This window comes from Perca flavescens, chromosome 17 (assembly GCF_004354835.1).
Source record: "Perca flavescens isolate YP-PL-M2 chromosome 17, PFLA_1.0, whole genome shotgun sequence".
NCBI classification, from domain to species: Eukaryota; Metazoa; Chordata; class Actinopteri; order Perciformes; family Percidae; genus Perca; species Perca flavescens.
The window spans coordinates 13,927,865-13,951,793 of record NC_041347.1 but is presented as its reverse complement, the minus strand read 5'-3'; the positions used below and the strand labels follow the sequence as shown (position 1 = coordinate 13,951,793).

Below are 23,929 nucleotides of genomic sequence, written 5' to 3'. Positions count from 1 at the left end.
CACACCGATTGTTCCTGCTGAAGCTGCTTTAGGCGACGGAGAAACAGCACTAGGTTTATAGAAAAGTTTGGCCTCGGGATGGTCTCTGAAACGGCCATGATTTCTAAGTGTGGGATATAACCAGTCCAATAAAAAAGACACAAAGCACAACTCTTCGAAGGATTCCTGGCAAAAACCTTCCCTTCAGGAATTAAAGTTCACGATCACTTTTATTAGAACCCACATTGAATAAAATATCATGTTCAGAGCACACGCATTAGTTATAAGGTCATCGCCGATTTATCTTTCATCTGGGATGCTGAAGGGTGCAAGATGCTCCACTTTTCCCTCTGCGGCTTTTATCTCTTGCCTTGCTTTCATAATCTAACCCCCCCAAGTTATGTTTTGGCAAAAAGCCAGACACACAAGCTTTGTACCGTCATCTAATCATGGTTAATAAATATATTTATTGTGTTCTGGGTTCACAATTCAGATATAATGCTTTATATTCCAGGTTATTAAAACATTCTCAATATTCTGCATCATTCATTTTTAGTAGTGCTAAAAAATTTTAATTGATTGATTGATTGATGGTCAATTGACAGATATAGTCAATCTATACATTCATTCATTCATACAGTCATTTACAATGGGTCAAAAAAAACAAGCAATTTGAAGATGTCACCATTATGCCAAATGAGTTATCGGCAAATCCTGTTTGCAATGTGTACCCATTGATATACAGACCTCTATCATTATAACTTAACTTATTATAACATAACTATCAACACAACTTATCACCTTTAATAAGAAAAAAAAACTTAAAAACGTGATAATTCTTAGGCAAGTTCTTCAGAGTCTTTTTTCTATGATTTTTAAGTAGATTTATGAAGGTTTACGCTTAATAATTATACATTATATTATCGGGAAGTGTAAGTCACATTAAATCTAAAACTATGTGCATCATGACCTTGTGTTCAGAATTCACTGAGATATGACTCCAAAAATAAGCAAAAATGTTTACGCACATTACAGTAATCAGGCCGTAAGGCCATTAAAGTAATTAAAGTGCTCATATTATGCTCATTCTCAAATTCATAATTGTATTTAGAGGTTGTACCAGAATAGGTTTATGTGGTTTAATTTTCAGAAAACACCATATATTTGTTGTACTGCAGATTGCTGCAGCTCCTCTTTTCACCCTGTGTGTTGAGCTCTCTGTTTTAGCAACAGAGTGAGGCATCTCACTTCTGTACCATCTTTGTTGGGAGTCGCACATGCGCAGTAAGTACTGCTAGCTTTTCAGTTGCAGAGTATGAGGGAGTGCCACGCTAGCAGCTAGGCGAGCATTATAACGCGTGTTACAAAGTGACGCACGTTTGTCACGGAAGTAAAGGCTGGACTACAACAGAGCTGTTTGAGCAGTTTGTTAACAGTGTTTTCTGTTCTGGCTTTTTTTTTTTTTATAATGACTTCCTGTTGTTTACAGAATACCAGCATGCACCTGTCCCTTTCATCTCAACTTCAACTCTCCCGTGCCTCCCTGGGGAGGGCCCTTCCTCTGTTATAGACTAAAAAGTTCATCTGAAAGGTAATCAATAGATTAATCCATAATAACAATAACTGCTGGTTCCAGCCCAAAATTTAAGTTTGCAATACTGCATCTTTTCCATACTACATTTCTGAGAATGGCAATCAACAGTGTTCACCTTTCAGTTAATTTTTCAAGAGGCGCAAAGCTTTTCACTGGACTTGTGAAGTTGAGTGACTGGATAATTAAATGTCAGCCGAGACAAAACATGCAGAAAAACTCAACAGTGAAAATGTCAAATTTAAATTTCAAGGCAGCCAGGTGGCTATTAATCTCAACTGGGGGTAGTGTTTTTGTTTTTTTCTTGGTCCTTCTTCTTCTTCTAAGCTTTGTAGTGAGCGATGAGGTGAAGTGAAATTTGCAGTATTGTTGGACAGGCCAGTGGTGACACATTCTGCTGTAAGGTGCAGCCAAACGATTCACACCCTCAGACTACAAGATGGATGCAAAAGAAGAAAAAAAAAACAGTCAAATGTACATGGCACTTTGATAAATCAGGGGATCATTGTGGGTCTGGGTTCACAATTTAAGCAATGGCATGATTATATAATTTTTAGGAATCTGCTGTCATATAAAGACTATTAATACATTCTCTCCCTGCATACTGAAAACCATAAGAGGGCCTGGGGGAGTTGTGATTGTTAGTTAATATGACAGCAAAGCAGCTACCATAAATGGTCAAAAAAGAAGCTAGAACAGTGCATGTTTTACCAACATTCCCTTGATGCAGAGCTGACCCACTGATGCTTGTGTCTCTGCTCGCTGAGAGCATGCGAGGTGACATCCAGGGCAGCATACAGTGTCTCACAAACCGCTGTGAATTCCTCCTAAAGCGGTTATTTACGGAGCGGGGCATGGGATTGCTCCTTTTGAGGAACTTTAACAGTGCTCTTCCTCTCTGGGCATCTTTCCAATGGCCCTCCATGCCATTAACACAACTTGGACTGTAAAGGTACAAAGTCTATAAAAAGCACAGCCAAAACGGTCCAGATTATCAATCCATGGAGAGGACTACAGTAGAGCGTCTGGAAAACTGAATCCACAGAATTGTAACTTGCTGCCCCGTGTCAGGGAGTCTGTCAGAGTTTTACACTGCTGCGGCCCACGTGGACATATGGCATGCAGACATGCCAGAGCTAAAACTGGGCTAATGATGTCACTCAGACTGGACCAGGCTGAAGGAGCGGAGGGAAAGCTGCAGCACAACATACTAATACAGAGCATAGTAATACACAGCTCTCCTTGTGGGGACATTTACTGTAGCAAAAGCTACAAACAGCCTCAATCTTTCCTAACTTTGATGATTATTTATAGCTACGAGACAAAGTCAATGTGACAGACAAAAACAAATTATAAATTTGTCAGGATGGAATTTTCTCTCAAGATATGCATGACTGATCCAAATTTAGCTGTTGCCAATTTTCACTAAGCACTTTCACTGCTCAACCATTTGCTAAGCCTGGGGAGTCTGAAGACCACCATATGCCTCCTCAATGCAGTCTGCAGCTGCTCCTTTGACCTGACAGCAAGGAAACAGTAGAGAGCATGTTATGGTTAACACTATCTGCCTGAACAATTTCAAGAGCTGAGCCCCGTTTCTGTGGTGGTCAGTTAGTGTTTTACATCTATGCCTCTCCTGTCTGCATGAATAAATATGAAAAAAGTTTCCCTTCACAGAGAATATAATACATGCAACTGCAGTGGCTGCTAGTTTGAAAATGGAGTGGAATGTGTAGGAATGTTACCCATCTAGAGCCAAGTGAGCAGAATTAAATCGAATATTTACAGATCTGTGTCATACAGTAGTAGTTAAAAGTAGTCATGGTACCTGGCTCACAGTTTAGAGTAACTTCAACTCCAAATACTGACCCATTAAATGTAAATGTAAACGGACTGTATTTATATAGCGCTAGTCTTAACGACTACTCCAAGCGCTTTTACAGAGTACAGGAACCATTCACCATTACATACACCTTACGTACAAGGTGCCACCTGCTCATCAGATTAACATTCACACACATTCGGGGGGTTCAGTGTCTTGCCCAAGGACACGGGACTGAGGGGCCAGGGATCGAACCAAACAACCCCCATTTTTAGTCCCCATTAGCGACCAAGCTAGCTCAGAGAGCTATGTGACTGACTAGCATATACATGTTCTAGGCAAGTGTTTTCCAAACCTTTTACAGTTCCATACCCCTTCATACTTTCAACATCCCCACCCCTGCACTCTTATATGTTTTTTTACCCCGCGTACCCCCTACTTCACTTTGCGAACCCCTGGGAGTAAACGTACCCCAGTTTGGGAACCAATGTTCTAGGCTAGCCTGTTAGCGTTTAACTCACCAGCTATAGGGGTTCATAAACTAGCCTAGCGAGCCATCTCTACGTCACCATGGCTTCTAGCATTACATATTTCGCTGGGATGCAGAGATGAACTTTGCTGTGCCACTTTCTGGTGTAAAGCTTTAATCCTCAGTGAGCAGAACATTCAACTGTCTCGACCACAGCCCTACTTAATAATGAATCATGTCAGCTTTGGAACAACTGTAAATAATGCTGACTATTGGTGGAATTTAGAGATTTCTAAGTCTAGTCTAGGATTGTTTCTGTTGGGACAGATTTGTCAGATTGTAAATAACAACTAGCAAAAGCTTCACTCCAGGCCATTCTCACAACAAGCATCAAATATTCACAGGTCCTGTGCCAAGGGGCCATGTGTGGAGCGGCCCGCTCTCTCACACAGACTTTGGACTGTTTGCAGAAAGTGGGCTAGCGTCTGTGAACCATGTATCATTCTGCCCACCTGGAGGGCCGGGGGAATGGAAGTCACAGCAATCAAATAAGCAGCCCGCCCAGCTTTCAGATCTTAAAGGGTCCTGGGTCGGCATCTCATATCCTCCTGCCTGCGTGTGATGTGACGGTCTCTTCCTCCACGAGCTCTGGGAGCTGACTCACGGACCACACAAGGGGGAGGAGAAAGGACTGAAAAACCGAGCAGTGTCTAATCAAGTCAGCGGATATTAATTCCAGATCAGACTGCATGGCTGACGACGACGACTTTGTTAAAGATCGTCCCCTTCCTCTTTCATCTCGCCTCTAGCTCTTCCTCTAATCTCTGCCCTTTCATCTCCCCTAAGTGACATCATGACCTAAAATTAAAGTGAGCTAGTTAGCCTCCCTAATGCTCTGACAAAAACGATTTCACCATATCTCTCTGTCCTCGTGCTCCCATTCACAATATCTTAATCCTCATCATCAGAATGCTGCTCATTTTGCCGCCTTCCCTCCTCTATTCTTTCTATTTTTTATGTGATTTAATAATCCAGCTTTTTCAAGGACCTCCTCCACCGCTCGACCCCCAACTGCTATTGTTCCTGCCCATTTCCCTCTCTCCATCACTGCAGGAGACAGTCTAGCTTGAATACTGGTGAATGGGCACCCAATCACTATGCCTCCCACGGAGGACTAACGAGCTTCCCACGGATGGTTCCAAGATAATTCATGAAATGTAGGTACCATGAAGCAAAACAGCATCCTTTTCTGTAACAAATATTAATATTATGTATGTTAGGTTACCCTCCAGGGTCTACTATTACCACAATTTAGAGGTTTAACAGCTTCAGTGTGATCACTGCCTTACTGGCAACTACTAGACCCAGCATGCCCACGGCAGGATCACTGGTGTGAACTGGAAAGAAGAAAGTCCTTTGATGTCACCACAATAACACAACCATTTGATGATATGGATTTTTTTTTTTGGTGGGGGGGGGTTGTTTGTTGTATTTTGTATCAACTGCAGGTGATATGATGTCTCACTATACATTCAGAGTTTAATACAGCCAATATTTTTTGCTTTCTAAAATCAGCTCAGCTGTAGATGTCATCTTGTCTCGTCAGCTTCTCGAATTCAAATTCAAAAGGCCAAGAGTTTTCTGAAGACCCATCATTTTGCAGACATTCAAGCAGAGTCTCGATTTACACACACATAGATAATCTAGTTATAGCGCTTTTAAGGCAGTAATGCGGGTAAACTGGAGCCGCCCTAAAAAATATAATATTCTGATATTTATTTATGCTAATGAGACGATTTTCAATTTACGTCAAAAGATAGCAAAGTATTATGTATATTCAGATTTCTGCTACATGGCTGGGTGGCACATTTACATTACAGGAATTACCTGCTTCCAGTTCACACCTCAGGAGGTTGCCAGGAAATTCTTGTGTGAAGATTATTGGGGATGAGGCTTGTCCTTTAACAATATAATAAAGCCTTTAATCCAAGAGAGTGGGCAATTGAAAAAAATTATCAATAAATCAGCTGTGTGTGTAGTATGCTGTTTATTACAATATAAGTAGACAGAAAAACAAGGGACTGGGTAAAGTAAAATAAAATTAAAAACTAAACATTCTATAAATAAAATAAAGTTAGGTTGCAAATAAACATCTCATAATACTAGAATTTGTTAAGATCGTTTTGCATTATGTTATATTATAAAGTGTCATGGATACAACCTGGTTATTAATTTGGTGCTTAACTGAATGGATTCCCCCTCATTCCTACTGAACACTGCAGATTAACGATATTACAGTGTAAGAGTACCCGAGGGAAGACAAAGTCAATCCGCAAGGTAGCAGTTTTTCATGAATTCCTGCATGTTCTTTTAAGACAAACAAACTTTTACACAGTAATGATGACACACTGAGTCGATGGCAGGTTACAATCAATGAAACTTTAGGGTTTAATGGGTTTGTTCAAATGTCTGTTAATGTCCCGAAAAGACACCTGCATTCTTCTTGAAATTCTTCGTATTGATTTTGTGATCAATCACAGAGATTCATTGAGAAGTTCAGTTAAGACATTAGTTATAGAAAAGCCTTTAAAAAAATACTTTTTTCTTTTTGTTCAAGGTTTTTTTTTTTTTATTATTATTATTATTATTATTATTATTATTATAATAATAATAATAATATGAAGTCAGGACAATAGATTCAAACATTGTACAATAGTTATACAACATAAATGAGGATAAAATAAAGATTTGTTTTCCCAAGCCCATACCATCCCCATTCCCATAACACCCACCCCCCAAGCTAGGTCTTACATATTGACGGACCAACAAGCATTTAAAAAAAAAAAAAAAAAAAAAACTGTAGTGTTCGGAAAACAAAGTTTTAGCAGAGATGGTCTTGAACTGCAACCTTACTTCAAGAAGTATTTCATTTGGGACAATCCTCTTCACACCTCCATCCTTTATATCCTTTATAACACTGGTTTGTTTACCGATATTTAGCAATATTGGGACTGCATTTATTTGCCTTCACCCTGCAGACCCTGTCTGTCAATGTAAACAGAAATAAGAATCTCAATAGATCTCCTTTTGCTGAAATTTTATTTGTGCAATATCTGTGAAAGGCACAGTGATGGTATCTCATCCTTAAAAGGTAGTTTTAAGCTTCACTAAGCTGGCCTGTATCTGGCCATCATGATGATGGAATAATCAATTTCATTGGAAGGCAACAAACTAAACGACACAAGGATTTCTCATTGCACTTCTTTCACACAGCATCACCCCACAGACTACGAGTAGTTTGCAAATATTTAGGCTTTGTTTTGTATGTTCATATCAACCGACAACTGAACTGACACTTGAAATCTGTTAACAGCTGCGATGACTCGTGTCGCTTTGGATTACCACTCAAAACAGATCATTATATCATATTGGACTTAGTATATATATATAGTCTCATATTTAACTGCTGAGTTAATTGAAGCTAAACAAGTCCTCCAGTGCTTTCTAGATGTTCAGATTGAATGGAGGATTGAACGCGTTTGTAGTGGGTGACCTTTGGAAAATCTGTTAACAGCAGTGGTGCAATTTTGTAAACCAAGAGATTTAATTCATTCAATTTTACTTATAGTGCCAAACATATAGCAGAAGTTATCTCAGAACACTGTACAGATAGAGTAAGTCTAGACCACACTCTATAACGAACAGGGGCCCAACAATTCCCTCAATAGCATGCATTTGGTGCGACAGTGACAAGCAGGGAGAAACCTTGAACAGAACCTGGCTCTAGATAGGGGGCCATCTGCCTCGACCGGTTGGGGGGGGGAAGAGAGAGAGAGAGATGCTAATAATCCAACCATGAAAGATAAAGAAAAGAAAAAAAGCTCCCTCTTCCTCCAGCCCCTCTGGGAGAGTCGGGACTGTACAGAACAATCAGGGAAGGCCTTTGATTATTTGCCCCAGCTTGAGCCTTTGAGATAAGATGTACACGCCTTTACATATGGGCTCTCTACTGTATATTTATTGGATACAACACTGCCAGTGAGGAGTAGATAGAGAGGGCGAGCAGACATAGAGGGCTGTAGGTAAATCTTTTAGACGGATTGGCACGTTACTATACTGTCACTTTTAATTGTAAACCATGTCAAAGAGGGTTTAGACTAGGTTTCTGATGAAAACATTTCTGGGATTAGGGAAGGGAAAGAAAGTGTTTTGCAACTCAGAGAAAGTGATTTAGGGTGTGTTGTAAGGTGAAGGTGTGTTTGTGTGTGATAGGGCACAGTAATAATAATTTAGGTCGACAGTCTCCTTCAAAAGGTGCAGCTAAGCCCAGAGAAAGTTACCTTGGACAGCAGCTGAATTCTTGCAATACCACGAGATCACGCGAGAAACGCGACATCACATATAACACGAAAATCCATCTCATCAGGTTTCAGGTATTGAGTTTATGTCTGAACTACCAGCTAACCAAACTTACAAAATGTACAGACTGGTGAGGAGCTACTGGCAGCTACGGGCGTGGTTTATGTGTGCTTGATGGCCGCGACTGTTTGTTCAAAAACAAAACAACCGCGCCCCGTTTGAATGGAAAGAGGAGTGTTAAGTATTGCAGGAATATAAGAATTAGCTATTAGCAGTTCCTCTTTGCAATCTACCTATGGATATACAGACAGCCATCACTGGATTGCTTTGATACTACTTTGTAAAAGGAAACATAAAAACGTGATGATTCTCAGGCAAGTTCTGGCGTTATAAGGAGTTTTTTTCTCCTACCATTTCTAAGCAGATTTATGCACATTTATTCACAATGGATGGAAATAATGATAACCTCGGGAAGTGTAAGTCACACAGAATCTTAAAAGACGGGCATCGTGTCTGTGTGTTAAGAAATTGACTCAGGGAAGACGTATGTTTTTGACTCAAATTGCACACAATATCTCTCACTAGAGCTGGGCGATATTGAGAAAATCAAATATCCCGATATTTTTGATCAAATACCTCAATATCGATATTGTGGCGATATTGTACGGTTGACAATTGGTGCTTTCACAATATATGCACACAATGAGATTTTTGATTAATAATCATCCGTTATGTTGATATAATAACTATGTGGGTAAAGGCAAATAATGGAACAGCTAGAACAGTCTGGTGTGTTCAGAAAATTACATTACTGTAATGCAACCTTTAAAACCAGGAAGAGACCACACTTGTGTCATATATTCAGGATATTACGATATCCAAAATTTAAGATGATATCTAGCCTCATACATTCTTCAAAGTAGCCACCCTTTGCTTTTTTATTAATAAGGGAAAAAATTCCACTAATTAACCCTGACAAAGCACACCTGTGATGTGAAAACCATTTCAGGTGACTACCTCATGAAGCTCATTGAGAGAACACCAAGGGTTTGCAGCGTTATCAAAAAAAGCAAAGGGTGGCTATTTTGAAGAATCTAAAATATAAGACGTGTTTTCAGTTATATCGCACTTTGTTAAGTACATAATTCCATATGTGTTCATTCATAGTTTTGATGCCTTCAGTGAGAATCTACAATGTAAATAGTCATGAAAATAAAGAAACACATTGAATGAGACTGTGTCCAAACTTTTGGCCTGTACTGTATATTGATATAATATCGATATATTGCCCAGCCCTATCGCTCACTCACATTTCTTACTCTACTCCTGCGCTTCCACTCACAGGTGAAATAAAACCTTTGGTTCATTTAGTCTAAATGAATAAAAACTGGGAAAAGGCATGGCGTTATATGATCCTATGAAAGAAAAATGATTATTTAGAGTGGATATATGAACCACTGAGAGCATGGACAACTTCAGCAAAGCCTTTATTACTTTTTTACACGTTTTTTCCTCCAAATCACCTTGGTGACTTAAAATGAGCGTTGACCGCAAATACATTGTGACAACATTCAAACAAAATCGCTTTCTAACCCCGACTGCCTAGGTGATGAGCTACAAGTTTGGACTAGCAACTCCACACAGTTTATAGTCAATCAGAGTACACACACACACACACACACACACACACACACACACACACACACACACACACACACACACACACACACACACACACACACACACACACACACACACACACACACACACACACACACACACACTTCCTTTAAAAACAGTTAAAGGGAACTTTAAGGTCAACAGAAAAGCGAGTTAGCAGAGCTACTTGTGCTCGGACAGTTCAATGTATCATTTAAATAGAGCCACAAAGCTCTCTTCATAACACACCTGCGTCCTGGAGAAAACAGCAGCCATTGTCTTTTTTTGTAATTGGCCATTTCCCAACTTTTCCCCACACACAGATGCAAGTCTGCACATTGAGCTCTCTGCGTAACACAGGTCCTTCTGCTATTAAACTACACCCACCTGCCAGAGATTGGAAAATGTGTGAATGCCCAAGTCAGTGTAGATTAATGACAAAATCACCCTACAAAGAGAAAAAAGAGAAAAGAGCAATTTACTTTTGAGATGACTGAACAATGTGTTTTTGTTTGTTTCACTGATCAATGTCTTCTCTGCCTTCAGGAGGAACATTAAAAGACAGGCCGATTCTTCCTCAGGAGAAGGAGAGATCCTTTTGACATAGCTTGGTGAAGACATGAGTCAGGGAACAGGTTAAAGTGCCTGTCAAATGGGACACCACCTGCCCTGCCCTACTCTTATACTACTCATGTTCTCTGTCTATCTTATCTTAAATCCATCCACCAATGTGCCCTGTAAAGTATTCTTGCGTACTATTACACATTGGGTAACATGGACTGTCTGGTTTCCAATGAGGAACCAACAACTTGTTTCCAGTCAGTGTGACATTTGACAACTTCTCCAAATTGCCTCGTCTCCATCTGCAGGGGCTGAGTCGCAGATGGGTCGAGAGGTCCATGCATGAATAGTGGTGCTGAGAATGGCTCTGTGTGTGTGTGTGTGTGTGTTGTGTGTGTGTGTAGCCGTGACCCATCATGCCTCATGGGAAGCTGCAGCTAAACTGATTGATGCAATAGGAGCAATAGAGGGAGGAGGGAAGGGAGGGAGGGAGCACTGGCTTAGCCAAGACAAGCGCCTGTACTGCAGCAATGCAGGAGCAGGGCAGAGGGATGTCAATGAAAAGAAAAGAAAAAATGAAAAAAGTGTCAAACAATGCAGGACACAAATGACAGACGCCGCAGCAGGCACGGTTTGAGACGATGTTTGCAAGGCTAACAAGTTTATGCAACGTGATTTTCATTCTACTAGAGATTCTGCACAGTGTCACGGTTTTGCTGATGTACCCTCCTTCTACTGCAGTAATGACAATATCATCCTCAGCCATACCTAGCAGAGACAACAAGCCCTGGCAAGGCAAACACTCCCTGCTGAGACTCCCGTGTCTCCTCTCTTCGTGCCCTCTCAACAAACAGCTCTCCCTCTGGAGGCTATGTGGCAGGGACAGGGACACTCGGGACTATCGACTAGCTCCCACTTGGCTCGGTTGTTTCACCCCGTTGTGAACAAGGCCTTGCTTGCATAACCCACGGCTGATGTTTTGACTTACCAGCAGCGTATGTAACATATTAATTTCCTCTGTGCTCATTCACTAACCTCCCCCAATGCCGAGCGGCCTGCTGATTTTTCTTTGTACAACCACCCCCCACTCTGTGCAAACCCAAGCCTGCCTTCTCCATTTCATGTAGCCGAATGACACACTTCACCAACACAAAGCACACTGAACACACACACACACACACACACACACACACACACACACACACACACACACACACACACACACACACACACACACAGAGAGAGAGAGAGACAGACAGAAAGAAAAGGAGATGAGCTAATGCACTGCTATCCACAGCTGAAGGATTACAAGCACTCAAGGAACAAATATCCTGTTCTCATCATAAAATTTTCATCCCGTGCAAGCTTGTTGGTGGGTTGAGCGCATTTCCTGCTGAAAAATATACACACTTAACCTTGAGCTGATCTTTTTAACATAATGCGTCTGCTTTATTGGATTCTAGCTGGACCTTACTCACAGGAATACCAAGTACAAAGAGTAATAGTCTGACCAAGCCAACACGGAGAAGAGGCAAAGAACAAAGTGGCAGCGCCGAGACGTCCTTCTGCCAGATCTTGTGACTGGTCGTCATGTTCTATTGGAAGGTCACTTATAGGACACCTTGTGCTGAGAACAGTGCGACTGTGTTGTACTAATCCTCAAGTGATATCATGTAGGAACCAAGTAAATTCACAAGTACAAGCAGACGCTGCATGTGCACACTCACTTTAAGTATACCCCTAATAATAGCTGATAAAACAATCTCAACCTGAGGTTCAGTCAGCGGGTCATATCACATCATTATCTTTAGCAGGTGAGAGTTGTCGCAGTTGTCATAGAATGTTCAAATATACATTTTTTTCAGAGCACTTCAAGGGCTTCATGTTCACCTTGGCTTAAAACTCGAATTTCAATGATCATTCTTAACCATGGAAAAAGTAGTAAATAAACCCGATAAAATAATCCTTAAAACTAAACTTTTAAGGCAACATGGGGGACAGCTCCTTTAAGTGCTCAGAAAAAGAGGACAGTTTCTACAAATAAGAAAATATAAATACTTTATTTTTAAGCTGCCGACAAATGTCACATTTGTGAAATTTACGTATGTCACATACGTACATTTTTCTTATACTGAAAATGTGAACTTTAACAAATTGAATACATACATTACATATATTTATAACTCTCATTAATTATCTTTTTTCTAATCCTTATTTTTCACTATTATTCTAATTGATTGTTGCCCATTAACACATGCTCTAGAGTACGCCACACCTGGATTTAACTGCATGTAGTGGAAATATGAGTTAGTCTTTGAATCCTCAAAAGAAATTTGCTCATCTGATGATGAAGATGATGTGATGTGATCAAAAGCCCCAGAAGAGGCTACTAAATGGACCTTGTCAGCTGCTGTTTCCAAGGTCAGACATGAACTATAGGACACTCAATTACAATTGAATTAAGCATACAATTCTAAATTAGTTATTAAGAAAAATCTATTGTATTGTTTAGGCTAAGAATGTCACTTTTACTTTAAGTATTTAAGTAAAAGTATTTAAGTACTGTGGATTCCAGGTGAGATATATGAAATGTATGATTTGTCAATATTAGTGTTCTTTTTCATCCGTTGTGTACTACACACACCTTCAAACTACACTGACACTAGCTATGTGGAAAGTACAGTACTTTCAACAATTTGCTGCAACGCCATCACTGCAACACAACACTGCAGAAAAAAGATAATAAGACAAATCAAACGCTTGCTGGGTTGCAACACCATGTGATTCAAAAACAGATGGCAATAGTCAATCAAATGTATAACCGAGGAAGAAATTAATTTGGCATTGATGTCACGCTACTGGGCCCTGAAAGAGATACGCACGAAAAAACCCAGACTCATCCATTATTTTGTCAGAAAGCTCCAGAAGCACTAGACAGTGGCAGGTGTAATAAACATCTGCATGTCAGCTTAGTATTTTATTATAATTTATCCAACTCGACTATGCTGATTTAAAAAATAATAACAATACAATAAACTTGACCTGGTGAAACGCTTTTGACAAGTTTGCTTTCATATCACAGCCATATGTCACTGACAACAGCTTGTTCTCCACTGTTACATGGCACACTGCATTTGCTAAACTTGCTGGTGTTTAAAATCCAAATACATACTTGCCAAAGTGTTGATTTTCAGGCCATATTAAAGTTTGATGGGAAGCTGGCTTCATATGACAGCACATGCTGCTTCATGTCAATACTGAATCAAAATACCGAACCCCCCGGTGGAGTGGCTGCTTTGAACAGTGGGATTTAAAATACATTTGAATAAATATCTTCCATTAATGGCTTTATCAAAAGGCTGCTGTCCAGCAACCTCACCTACCTTCAAAAGGATTCTCCCCTAAATAAAGCCTTGCATGCTAATCACCGGTAAACTGACAATAATATATACAACAGATAACTCTTGTCAAAACAGGGACAAGTGGCGAAGAATTATTGGGATTTTGATGACATGTGTTTTTAGTAGTTGTAATGTTTAGCACTGAGTTTCATTCTTTCTTCTTTTCTTTAAAAAAGGTCACAAGGGAATAAATCCATTGCTACTGAAGATCTTAGTGGGCAAAATGACGCAGGTTACACTAACTGCCAATTTCCAGTTGGTCAATCGGAGATCTTGGCCTCATAAATAATGACAACGATAATCTGACTGCCCTTTTCTAAATGACTAAAATCTGATGAAGGCGTCAGATAGTGCTGACGGTGCTGATGCTAGCTGCTGTCAATATAAGCTCTGGATTGAAGTACTGCCCACATCAGTGAGCCATACACATTCACACAACTAGCTCTAATGAATATGGATTTTTTTAATACATGCATGCAGACACACTCACCTGTGGAGACAGGGCAGTGGGAGGCTGGGTGAAGAGTGTGGAGTGGGATGCAGAACATAGGCCATGTGCTCTCCTGACAGTCTGACGGGTGAAAGGAGCACACAGTACATCCTGCTGAAGAAAGAGAGAAAAAATAACAAGTTGAGGAGCATCATCAATGCGCAGAGTGCAAATAAAGTGTTTGGGATGATCACAATACGAATGAAAAATAGCAAACCTCATGCTATTTTCACAACAGCCACCATCAGGAACTACAGTACGATACAATGAGCTAAAAAGAGGCTTAAAATAATGAGGCGTGAAAGTGGTAGTTTTATTTTCTATTCCCATCACAGGCCAGGGCAAATTCCTTTTTGCTGCAATTCAAACACACCGTGTGGTGCAAGACGGTCGAGCTATCATGTGAAACTTGCTGTGTGCGCTGGAGGAAGCAGCCTCTGCTGCTGCTCTGTCAATCAGACAGCTCCAGACCTAAACCAGGATTAGCAGTCACTTTTTAACAACTGGGTTGCTTACAGGCTGACTGTCATACTACAAGAAAAGCACAAAATATGGTTGCTTTGATGTTTCGGTATAGAGAGAGAGAGAGATTTTCAACTGTGTGTGTGTGTGTGTGTGTGTGTGTGTGTGTGTGTGTGTGTGTGTGTGTGTGTGTGTGTGTGTGTGTGTGTTAGGCATGGGCCGGTTTGAGATTCTGACGGTATGATAACCTTCAGCAAAAATATCACGGTTTCACGGTATTTTAATTACAGCTATAATTTTGTGTGTGTGTGTGTGTGTGTGTGTGTGTGTGTGTGTGTGTGTGTGTGTGTATGACAGAGGGTCACAGTAGACTGGAATGACTAAAATACTTTCTCCTTCAAGTAAGTGTATGCACTCAGATGTTCCCTGCCTCCCAGCACTGAGGACAGATAAGATGGAGACAAAGTGGGATACATGTCCATTATAAACACTGAGAGCATCTTGACTGCGCACACTAAACAACTAGTGCACTCCATAAGCCGCTCATATTAGCTTCTGGAGGGGGTGGGGGGGGTCCTGTTAACAGACACGTTTACAACACAAGTCGTTCAGTACTTAAACACTTCACACACCTGCTCTATGTCTTCTACATTAAACAATAACAACCAGAGAGGTCAGACGGGATTACATTTTCAAAACCAGCCACCATCACCAGTACATTTAAGAGGTAACGTTGTCAAAAATGAAACAGTTAGGACCTGATTTACTAAGATCTCAAATAGGACCATCTAAACTGGGTTTGAAAATGTATGAAATACACAGCAGGTGCAAACTATAAACATGCAAACATTGATTTTCTTCCCACCTGCATCAAAAATGATAAATTAAAAGTTATCTTTTTTTTTTTTTTTCCAACGACTGTTTTTTACCACTTAGTTTTTCTGGCCATGTTTGAGCTAAAATTGCATACATAATTGATGTTAATTAGTTGTTGTTTTTGAACGGCAATCCAAGCAATCCAAAATGTAAAAAAAAAAAAAAAAAAAAGTATAACGAGGAAGGCTCTTTCCAAGCTCTGTCCAAAGGCAACAAAATGTGCCTACTCTAAAGCTAACTAACAGACATGTTATACTTTTACAAGAACCTAAAACGAAACATTGCTGTTTAATGGGGGTTGCAGTGACTTCCTGTAGTTGCAGCTGGTTGCCTTTTGACAACCAGTTTTTAAAGTGCTCATATTATGCTTTCTGGCTTTTTCCCTTACCTTTATTGTGTTATATATCTTGTTGTGCAAGTTATAGGTTTACAAAGTGCAAAAGCCCAAAGTCCTCCCCAAAGGCACTTACCATCTCCAACAGAAAACACTGTTCACAAACCGCTCCAAACCGCTCTATTGTAGTCCAGCCTTTACTTCCGTGACAAACGTGCGTCACTTTGTAACACGCTTTATAATGCTCACCTAGCTGCTAGCGTGGCACGCCCTCATATAAGCCTGTCGCGATAGTCAATAAATTGAGTTATCGCATGATAAAAAAAAATGAGCTCGATAATTTTTCCGGGACGATAATTTCCATTTGCATGCTTGTTTATTTTCCTCGTCTCTCCCTCTCTCTCTCTACCAAAGAGACTGGAGGACCACTCTCGGTTCCTTAGCGTAACGAGGAGTGAACCCTCTTGTCAGTCGCATGGTCTTTGGGTGGGCGGTAGGCTACTCCAGGCGGAGATAGCGAGAGAGTTGGAACAGGGTTTCCTGCAGCACTTTGCAGTTAAGTATATGAGTGATATCCACCGTGTTACTCGGCGTCCCGTTTTCTCCCTTTCATTCGAAACCACACAGCTGACAACCTGCAGGTGGAGACTGTGGAGACGGGCTCGGACATACAAGCCGCTGTGGACTCGTCAGTCTCGCAAGCGGTTTCAGGAAAGTGGCTGCATGTGTCCGACAATGCACAGAACATTAACGGTACAAGCCTACAGCTGTCCGCGGACACGGTGTGTGGAAAGTATGTCAGAGTTGGCGCCTGTGTGTGCGCGTGTGTGTGTGCGTGTGTGTGTGTGTGTGTGTGTGTGTGTGTGTGTGTGTGCGCGCGTGTGTGTGTGTCGGCCCGCCCCCACGAAGCTCCGACCTGCAGAGGAGGAGAAGCCGCACCTTCGCCAAAATGAAGACTGAAAAACAGAACTATTTTGGTACATTTACTCGCCACGTGGCAGATAGCCATACATATAGATTTTATTTATTAATTATATATTATTTAAATGTAATATTTAGTGTTAAATAATTGTAAAATGTAGTACAGAGTCTCTAGTCTGAGAACTTACGTGTCACAAACGGCAATTCCACAACTGTACATCAGCGTGAAAGACGACATACCAAAAGGAGATCAAAGACATATTGTGGATATTTAAAATGTCTTCCAGTTCCAGTGTTAAATATTCTTTAGAAATAAAAGTGTATTAATCTTTGAAAAGGTGTACCTGTATTATTATTATTATTATTATTATTATTATTATTATTATGACATTATCATTATATTAGATGCAAATGGTCTCTCGATGACAATATTATCGTTTATTGCAATAATTTCTGGGACAATTTATCGTCCAGCAAAATTTGTTATCGTGACAAGCCTACCCTCATACTCTGCTTCTGACTGACTAGTAGTCCTTACCTAGGTAATGTGCGACTCCCAACAAAGATGGAATAGAAGCGAGATGCCTCACTTGGTAGCTTAAACTGAGAGCTCAACACACAGGGTGAAAAGAGGAGCGGCAGCAATGTGCAGTACAACAAAAAGATGGTGTTTTTTTGAAAATTAAACCATGTAAACCTATTCTGATATAACCTCTAAATACAATTATGAACCTGAAAATGAGCATAATATGAGCACTTTAAACACAAGCTATCCTTCCATCAGTCCATTCTCTACACTGTGTCTCCTGTTTAGGGCTACAGGAGGCTGAAGCCTATCCCAGCATGCATTGGCCAAAGAGGCTACGTGCACCAGAACAGGTCGCTGGTCTGGCGCAGGACTAACACTTAACCCACAACACTCACATTGACATATATTCACAACTACAAGAGTCAACAAACCTGCATTGACTATAATAGGAAACCCACACATAGACATTAGGAGAACATCAACATGGACAGGACCCATATAGCAGGTGGATTCCAGCTGTGACCTGCAGAGCTAACCACTAAGCCATCATGCTGCCAGTAGATGTAAGCTTTACATTAATTAATCAATAGCAATTACTTTAACAGCCTATAATAAGAAGGCTGGCACGAGTAGCCTTGGTGTAGCAGTTAATTGTCTAATGACACATCTGTGCTGTGTCCTTTCCGCTATCAGAGCTCCAATCTACGAATGGATGTCGGCTCAAGTTAATACCTTCTCTCTCTCTCTACATGTTATTACACACACAATTACCTTTCTTTTAACAACTTTCAGCCTTGGTAAATTACATTTGACGAGAAAGGACAGAGCTTGTATTATGCCCGCTTGAGTTTTTGCCAGTGGTAACAGTTATGAATATATCTTTACACAGGAAACACGTTGGTAAATAAGGTCTGTAGTAGGGCTGGGCGATATATTGATATTATATCAATATCGTGATATGAGACTAGATATCGTCTTAGGAAAAAAATATCGGGATATATATATCGTATATCAATATTCAGCCAAAATATATCGGGATATGACTTTTGGTCCATATCGCCCAGCCCTAGTCTGTAGCTACTCTCAGATTACTTTTTCCATAGAAGAATAAAGTGGGAATTTACTTCTCAGCATGCAGGGCTCAGGACCAGTCAAGCTTGAACATTAGTTACCCTGGAGAGGTGCTATGATAACCAGCAGTGAAGACATTATTTTCCCTCCAGCTCTGCAAACAAGCAGTATTCATTCTTTTCTTTTTTTGTAAGATAATCTTTTTGGGCACCTCCAGGCCTCTATTTTGACAGGACAGCTGAAGACATGGAAGGGGCGAGAGAGGGGGGAATGACATGCAGCAAAGGGCCGCAGGTCGGAGCCGAACCCGGGGCCGCTGCGTCGAGGAGCAAACCTCTACACATGGGTGCCCGCCCTACCAGCTGAGCTATCCGGGTGCCCCAGAATTCGTTCTTTAATGTTAATGTTAATGAAACACACTCTCCATTGTTCATTATTGTGTCTGACATGGACTTTTCAACAAAAACTGGAGCTTTCAAACAAAGGGTCCTCAACATTAAGGCAATGGACCTTATTACTAAAATAGAATATTGCAGCAGGATTATTGCCTCTTTCTTATCTATGCTAAGTCAGGCATATAGCACCAACTCATAGGAGGAGCCTTGTATTCAAGACTCCAGCAGCTATAAAAAGTGTCCATGAACTGCCAAGAGAGTCTCCTCCGGTCTGTTACTGTGGAGGAGGAACAGCATTTGTCGATAGTTGATGTGGGATTATTTACTGATTCTAGGCCTCTGCCAAGCAACCAAAAACACTAATTTTCATACTGGCAGTGAATTCAAGCTGCGTCAATACAGTTATAAAATAATATGGCTGCATGGCTCAATAAGCACCCGTTCATAAAAACACTACAGGTTTTACAATAAGGTGTACAACACTGATATCTACTAATACTGTATGTACTAAATCTGATCTTGTTTTGGTGCAGAATTACATGGTATATTACATGGTCATTAGTATTCAAATACAATTCAGTAATATGTTCCAGATCTTTTTTGAGAATAATTAGGGCTGATGCTACTTTTAACCAAAATAATGAGAACTCCAAGCAAATTATTAATTCCCACAGGTATTAATGTCATTTAAAATGTGACAAACTCTTCTAAAAAATATACTACCATATGCTTCAGCCTAGTTGTTTCTGAAAGAAGTTGCAGTGACCTCTTTGCACAGGAGCTGAGGCCCTGTCTATTTCTGTTGATTAGATTGCCACAGAGGACAACAGCTGCTCTCTCTAGATACCAACCACAACACTCGGGTAGAATCATACGGAACGTATACACACTCGAGACACAGCATATTATTCTCTTATACCTTATACAAGAGGCACCAGCTGGTTAGATCCCTACTGACTACACCTTTTCTTCTCACAATAATCAACAAACGGGTGAGAAGACTTATTTTCTGCTCAAATTAAACTCAATCAATCAAACTCAAATGCAACAAGAATGAAAACATCCCATATTGTTACTCAGTCAGCCGAGAAGTACATTTCCAAGCATTCACAGCTACCTAGGGTAAGACATATGTAATTCCAAAGAGCTCACAGAAGTGCCAAGCAATAAACTGGTGACAATAATTAGCACTATATTGTTTCTCAAATACAAAATCGAATCGTGTTTTACAGCGTATAGAGTTGTGTTTTGCCCACACGGATCAGTGTAAACACATCTACACACTTCAGAGAAAAGGAGGGTAAGAAGACTCCAAAGCCAGAGTGTAGGATAAAGGCCTGGTCAAAGAGTAGTTCCTGAATGTCAGGACCATGATAATCACTAGGGTTCAATAATTGAACTGTCACTTCCAATTGACAGTTCGACATCATTTGAGTCGATGAAAAAAATCAGAGATTCACAGACCGGGAACCAGGTTAGCGATTTAAAAGAGATAGGTAACAAGTCTTGAAATATAGGTCAGTATAATGCTATTCGATTAAAACATGCAGAAGATTTTTTAATAGGAAATTCTGTCTTTTTTAATTACAAAAAGGACGAATTTGTTGAAAAAAAGTATATTTTTTTGATAAATGTAACGATGATATGACAACAGGAGATCCATTGATATTTAAACACATACAAAAGTAGAATTACTCCAAAAAAGGACGGACGCATTTTTGCAGTTTTACTTTGTAAACCTGCTCCTAATTATGGTTTTAAAGTAAAACTGACAGCGTGACTCTGCAACAATGCCTAGGTGCTACAGTATAGAATACAAAAAAAAGTCTAACTTTTGTTATTATCATGAGGACATTCTGAATCGTATTTCCCAACATTGGCTCAAGAGAAGAGCATGTTGAAGACACTGCTAGAAAAAACATGTTTTCAGAGACAAGACAAAATTGTATTTGATTTTAGATTATATAGCATAACTTAATCAGTCACATCACGTGTGACACACCCAGAACGTGCTTAATACTCTTTGTCACAGGGACAAAAATAAGTGACCACTGGCTGCTTCGTATTGATTTACTGATTGACTTATGGCACAGTGTGTTACGAGCTTGCTGCTGCTCGGGGGACCAAAATCTCTATCGATCAGAAACACGTTAAACCTAAACTCTAGGTGCACAGCCCGCAGTCTTCTCAGGTAACTCCAATCACGCCAACTCTTTATCCGTCATGCTTCAGTGTCGTCAGTCTGATGCGTTGAACATCTGAGCGACAACCTGATCCGCAGCGACACATACTGGAGTGTTTACATGAGCTCCAAGCCAGGACCAGACTCCAGCATTTTGTCACCTCTGCACATTCCCCATGCCTGAACATACGTGACCCCGCCAGCAGCTTTAAATACTGGAAACCACTCATCAGCAAGCAGCCAGAAGACTCAGATGTCTCCTGATGTAAGCTATCTCACAGCTCAGATTGGCTAATTATTAATCCCAAACGTCACTGTCAGATGCTATTAAAGTGGGCCTCCATGGAAGATTGTGCAGTCGAATAGGACTGCGTGTTTTCAGAAATGTCTACCCAAAAGCTGATTAGCCTGAACAATTTCATTTTAAAAATAATTCCCCTGCATGTAAACAGTTGATAATGTCTTGTATACCATTGACAACTCCGCTGATCCAGCCAACTCAAGTCTAAATATACAAGAGAGGGGAGGAAGTGGGGAATCACAAGCATCGGATACCTACTTTACAAATGGCCAGATGATACAAAAGTCTAAAACTACACACTGCCTGCGTGGCGTGAGCTTGGCGATTTGCGTGTCAGCTGCGTGGATTTTTCTATGTCTTTACACACCAGAAATGTGTCCGACGCGGCGCTGCTGCTGCTAGCCTTGTCTGGACACATGTATGTTTCCCATTGATAAAATGAAATACCATGTTAAACATAAATATATACTGATTTGATTACAGCAAAGACAACGTCGGCAGTATTGACGGCAAAATAGGCTACAGAATATTTTGTATTGACAGGTATTAGAAAATCAATTTTTTTTATTACATTTATAGATCTGTATTTATATCAACACCGAGAGTTTCAAACATCAACATCCATCCATCCATCCATCCATCTTCGCCCGCTTATCCGGTGTCGGGTCGCGGGGGGAGCAGCTCCAGCAGGGGACCCCAAACTTCCCTTTCCCAAGCAACATTAACCAGCTCCGACTGGGGGATCCCGAGGCGTTCCCAGGCCAGGTTGGAGATATAATCCCTCCACCTAGTCCTGGGTCTTCCCCGAGGCCTCCTCCCAGCTGGACGTGCCTGGAACACCTCCCTAGGGAGGCGCCCAGGGGGCATCCTTACCAGATGCCCGAACCACCTCAACTGGCTCCTTTCGACGCAAAGGAGCAGCGGCTCTACTCCGAGCTCCTCACGGATGACTGAGCTTCTCACCCTATCTCTAAGGGAGACACCAGCCACCCTCCTGAGGAAACCCATTTCAGCCGCTTGTACCCTGGATCTCGCTTCTTTCGGTCATGACCCAGCCTTCATGACCATAGGTGAGGGTATGAACGAAAACTGACCGGTAGATCGAGAGCTTTACCTTCTGGCTAAGCTCTTTTTTCGTCACAACGGTGCGATAGATTGAATGCAATACCGCACCCGCTGCGCCGATTCTCCGACCAATCTCCCGCTCCATTGTCCCCTCACTCGCGAACAAAACCCCAAGGTACTTGAACTCCTTCACTTGGGGTAAGGACTCATTCCCTACCTGGAGAAGGCATTCCATCGGTTTCCTGCTGAGAACCATGGCCTCAGATTTAGAGGTGCTGATCCTCATCCCAACCGCTTCACACTCAGTTGCGAACCGATCCAGTGAGTGCTGAAGGTCACAGGCCGATGATGCCATCAGGACCACATCATCTGCAAAGAGCAGCGATGAGATCCCCAGCCCACCAAACTGCAACCCCTCCCCACCCCGACTACGCCTCGATATCCTGTCCATAAATATTACAAACAGGATTGGTGACAAAGCGCAGCCCTGGCGGAGGCCAACCCTCACCTGAAACGAGTCCGACTTACTACAGAGAACCCGGACACAGCTCTCACTTTGGTCATACAGAGATTGGATGGCCCTGAGTAGAGACCCCCTCACCCCATACTCCCGCAGCACCTCCCACAGTATCTCCCGGGGACCCGGTCATACGCCTTCTCCAAATCCACAAAACACATGTAGACCGGTTGGGCATACTCCCAGGCTCCCTCCAGGATCCTTGCGAGAGTGAAGAGCTGGTCCGTTGTTCCACGACCAGGACGGAATCCGCATTGTTCCTCCTCAACCCGAGGTTCGACTATCGGCCGAACCCTCCTTTCCAGCACCTTGGAGTAGACTTTACCAGGGAGGCTGAGAAGTGTGATACCCCTATAATTGGCACACACCCTCTGGTCCCCCTTTTTAAAAAGGGGAACCACCACCCCAGTCTGCCACTCCTTTGGCACCGTCCCCAGACTTCCACGCAATGTTGAAGAGGCGTGTCAACCAGGACAGCCCCTCCACACCCAGAGCCTTGAGCATTTCTGGACGGATCTCATCAATCCCGGGCTTTGCCACTGTGTAGTTGTTTGACTACATCAGTGACTTCCGCCTGGGAAATCGATGACAATCCCCCATTATCCTCCAGCTCTGCCTCTAACATAGAGGGCGTATTAGTCGGATTCAGGAGTTCCTCAAAGTGCTCCTTCCACCGCCCCTATTACCTCCTCAGTTGAGGTCAACAGTGTCCCATCCTTACTGTACACAGCTTGGATGGTTCCCCGCCCCCTCCTGAGGTGGCGAACAGTTTTCCAGAAGCACTTTGGTGCCGACCGAAAGTCCTTCTCCATGTCTTCTCCAAACTTCTCCCACACCCGCTGCTTTGCCTCTTCACGGCAGAGGCTGCAGCCCTTCGGGCCCTTCGGGTACCCTGCACTGCCTCCGAGTCCTCCGGGATAACATATCCCGGAAAGACTCCTTCTT

The 23,929-nt window shown here is 41.6% G+C and overlaps 1 protein-coding gene across 2 annotated transcripts in view; it reads right to left on the bottom strand.

The window, feature by feature from the left end:
- mcu (mitochondrial calcium uniporter) overlaps positions 1–23,929 on the bottom strand; it is a 64,481-nt gene that overhangs the window by 17,458 nt on the left and 23,094 nt on the right. Inside the window, exon 2 of one of the 2 annotated variants that reach the window (XM_028604148.1) lies at positions 14,332–14,442. In XM_028604148.1, coding sequence (XP_028459949.1) covers positions 14,332–14,442 — 111 coding nt within the window. Of the gene's footprint in view, positions 1–14,331; positions 14,446–23,929 lie in introns of both variants that reach the window. The other variant, XM_028604147.1, reaches the window with a different exon arrangement.